At 43.8% G+C, this 3,376-nt stretch overlaps 1 protein-coding gene across 1 annotated transcript; it reads left to right on the top strand.

The window, feature by feature from the left end:
* The first annotated feature begins 390 nt into the window (after window positions 1-390).
* On the top strand, window positions 391-879 carry LOC112734658 (uncharacterized). Its single transcript, XM_025784072.1, has one exon. It carries the CDS (start codon window positions 391-393, stop codon window positions 877-879), a length of 489 nt encoding a protein of 162 aa, XP_025639857.1.
* The last annotated feature ends 2,497 nt before the right edge of the window (window positions 880-3,376 follow it).

The following is a 3,376-nucleotide window of genomic DNA, read 5'->3' as shown; positions in this document are numbered from 1 at the left end:
CTCTAATGGTTTCATGTATATTCTGCTAGCTGTTGACTATGTTTTCAAAGGGGTGGAGGCGATTCCCACCCGAACTGATGACGCTAGTGTGGTTCTTTCTTTTGTTCGGAATAATATCATTTGCCACTTTGGATCACCACGAGCAATCGTGAGTGATCAAGGCTTGCATTTTTGTAACAAAAGGATGGCAGGTTTAATGAAGAAGTATGGCATCATCCATAAAGTGGAACCACAGCATACCACCCCCAAACAAATGGCCGAGCTGAAGTCTCCAACAGGGAAATAAAGCGCATATTGGAAAAAATTGTGAAGCCTCATAGGAAGGATTGGAGTTCTAAGCTCGTAGATGCGCTTTGGGCTTACCGGACGGCTTATAAGACACAAATTGGTATGAGTCCGTTCTGGTTGGTCTATGCGAAGGCTTGCCATCTCCCGGTGGAGGTAGAGCATAAGGCGTATTGGGTCGTAAAAGAATGCAACCCAGGGTTTGGGGTTGGAGTCGAAAGAAAGTTAGAGTTGGTGGAGCTTAAGTGCCTTCGATTGGAAGCCTATAAGAATTCAAGGCTTTACAAAGAGAGGATGAAAGCGGTGCATGATAGAAACATCAAAAGGAGAGAGTTTAGGGCTGGGGAGCTAGTCCTCCTCTATAACTCTAGGTTGAGATTTATACCAGGCAAGTTAAGATCAAGGTGGGAAGGTCCTTATATAGTGGAGAAAGCTGAGCCATATGGGGTCTACCACCTGCGCCACCCTTCAAGCCCCAATATCTTCAAAGTTAATGGTCATCGTCTGAAGCTATACTATGGAGAGAAGATGAAAAGCAGCAAAGAGGTTGAGGTGTTCCTTCTTGAGGATGCACTCGAAGGCGAAGAGATATGAGCTCATAACCGTCCAACTTAAGGACGTTAAAGAAAAGTGCTAGTTGGGAGACACCCCACCATGGTCTGATCTTCCTTTGTTCATAGTTTCTTGCATATAGTTTGTAGAGTTTTTGTGCCTTTTGTGATTGATTGATTTGTGAGTTTGTTCATAGTATGGTTGATTTTTGCTTGATTTTTGTGTTAAATTGCCCATGAGGAGTTCATTAATAATGGTTTGATTGAATTGAGATGTTGAAGAAATGCTTAAGGTTGAGGGTTACATGAGATTTTTGATGTTTTTGACCCCTTTAGCATGCATTACTACCAATTTGTGCTATAATTGCCCCTCGTCATGTGTATAAAAAGAAAAAAAGGGCAACCACGTGCAAGCGTGCTGTACTTGTATGCATCGATGCGGTTTCACAACTCCTGGTACTAAAACCAGAGAGTTGTGCCTACTTTGTGCGAACTTTGTGCCAGCGGCACAACTGTGACCCACGCGTAAGCGTGGGTGACGCTTACGCATCCCATGTCATTTCGCACACTCACGCGCAAGCGTGGGCGACGCATACGCATCGGTTGCGAATTTTGGACTCTCTGGTACAAAAATCAGAGAGTTATGCCCACTTTATGTCCATTTTGTGCCAGCGGCACAACTGCGACCCACGCGTAAGCATGTGCGACGCTTACGCGTCGGTTGCCAAAGCCAGCATCCACACGTGTGCGTGAAGGACGCGCATGCGTCGATTGTGCTGCACCCAACTCCTGGTCCAAAAACCAGAGAGTTGTGCCTACTTCATGCTATCTTTCTGCCCGAGGCACAACTCTGTCCACGCGTGCACGTCACCTGACGCGTACGCGTCCCCTCTCTTTTCTACAAACCACGCATATGCGTGGGGATGCCTACGCGTCACTTCCCTTCTCCATCCATCCACGCATACGCGTGAAGCGTGCGCACATGTCGCACCTGAAACATAGCGCGCCCTGTTTTTGATTTGCTTCTTCTACTCTCTTCTTCCATTACTTCCTCTCTTCTTCTCCCATCTTCCACCACCTTATCTCCGTCCACAACCACCGCCACTGGCGACCACCACCTCTGGTGGTCCCACACTCTCTCTCCTCTCTTTCCTTTCCCTCTCCTCTCCTATTTTCCACCTACACTCCACCTTGCTTTGTTCTTCTTCTCAAGGTTTTACTCATATTCCTTCTTCCTTTTTGTCTCTTATTCTAATTTTTTCTTCTCTTATTAGTTGCATTTAGTTCCTCTTTTTCTTTTCTTCTTAGTTGCATTTTTATTCATTGATTCTTGCTTGTTTGCTTTCTTTCTTTTCATATTTTCCATGGGTGTTGAACTTTTAGTTTTCTCTTGCTTTGATGGATCATTTTGATGTCTCTTGATTCCTTTGTGACTATGTGGTGTTGTTTTTATTGTTTGGCATTCCATTTGGGGTTTTACATGTTTGAATTTTTTCCACTTGCTCATTGTTTGAATATTGCACACTAAGTGTTTGTTGAAAGGCACCTGTACCATTTTGGTTCAATTTGACTTTATGCTCTCAACTTGGTGCTTCTTCTTCATACACTTGCTCTTCTTTGGTGCATTGAGCCTATTTTGCTTCATATTTACTATTCTTATGCTCGTTACCCATGACTTACATTTTCATTATTATTGATGCTTGAGTTCATCCTTCTCATGCCTTATTGCATGCTTCACTCACTCTTGCATCCCATGCTAAGTGTTATGACCCATGATTTTATTATTGTCTTGTTCACATGTTACAGTTGTCATGTCTTCAAGATGCACCATTCCTTTTGGGCACTACTTTTCACTTGCATGTTATTCTCTGAGTTGATTCTTTGGGTTTAATGTTTCCTATTTTCCTTCCTTTTTCAGGATGGTCACTGGTGCACGAAATTGTGATTCACACTTTTCACAATTCCGCACAACTAACCAGCAAGTGCACTGGGTCGTCCAAGTAATACCTTACGTGAGTAAGGGTCGATCCCACGGAGATTGTCGGCTTGAAGCAAGCTATGGCTATTTTGTAAATCTTAGTCAAGAGATCAATGATGAGAGTGATTGTATTTATGAAAAATAAACAACATGAAATAAAGAGTACTTGTGATTCAGTAATGGAGAACAGGTTGAGGTTTTGGAGATGCTTTGTCTTCTGAATCTCTGCTTTCTTACTGTCTTCTTCTTCACGCACGCAAGGCTCCTTCCATGGTAAGCTGTATGTTGGTGGATCACCGTTGTCAATGGCTACCATCCGTCCTCTCAGTGAAAATGGTCCAAATGCGCTGTCACCGCACGGCTAATCATCTGTCGGTTCTCACTCATGTTGGAATAGGATCCATTAATCTTTTTGCGTCTGTCACTACGCCCAGCACTCGCGAGTTTGAAGCTCGTCACAGTCATCCCTTCCCAGATCCTACTCGGAATACCACAGACAAGGTTTAGACTTTCCGGATCTCAAGAATGGCTGCCAATAATTCTAGCCTATACCACGAAGACT

Source organism: Arachis hypogaea, chromosome 13, assembly GCF_003086295.3.
Source record: "Arachis hypogaea cultivar Tifrunner chromosome 13, arahy.Tifrunner.gnm2.J5K5, whole genome shotgun sequence".
NCBI classification, from domain to species: domain Eukaryota; kingdom Viridiplantae; phylum Streptophyta; class Magnoliopsida; order Fabales; family Fabaceae; genus Arachis; species Arachis hypogaea.
Note: the sequence above shows the minus strand (reverse complement) of the source record. Positions and strands in the feature narration are given on the sequence as shown.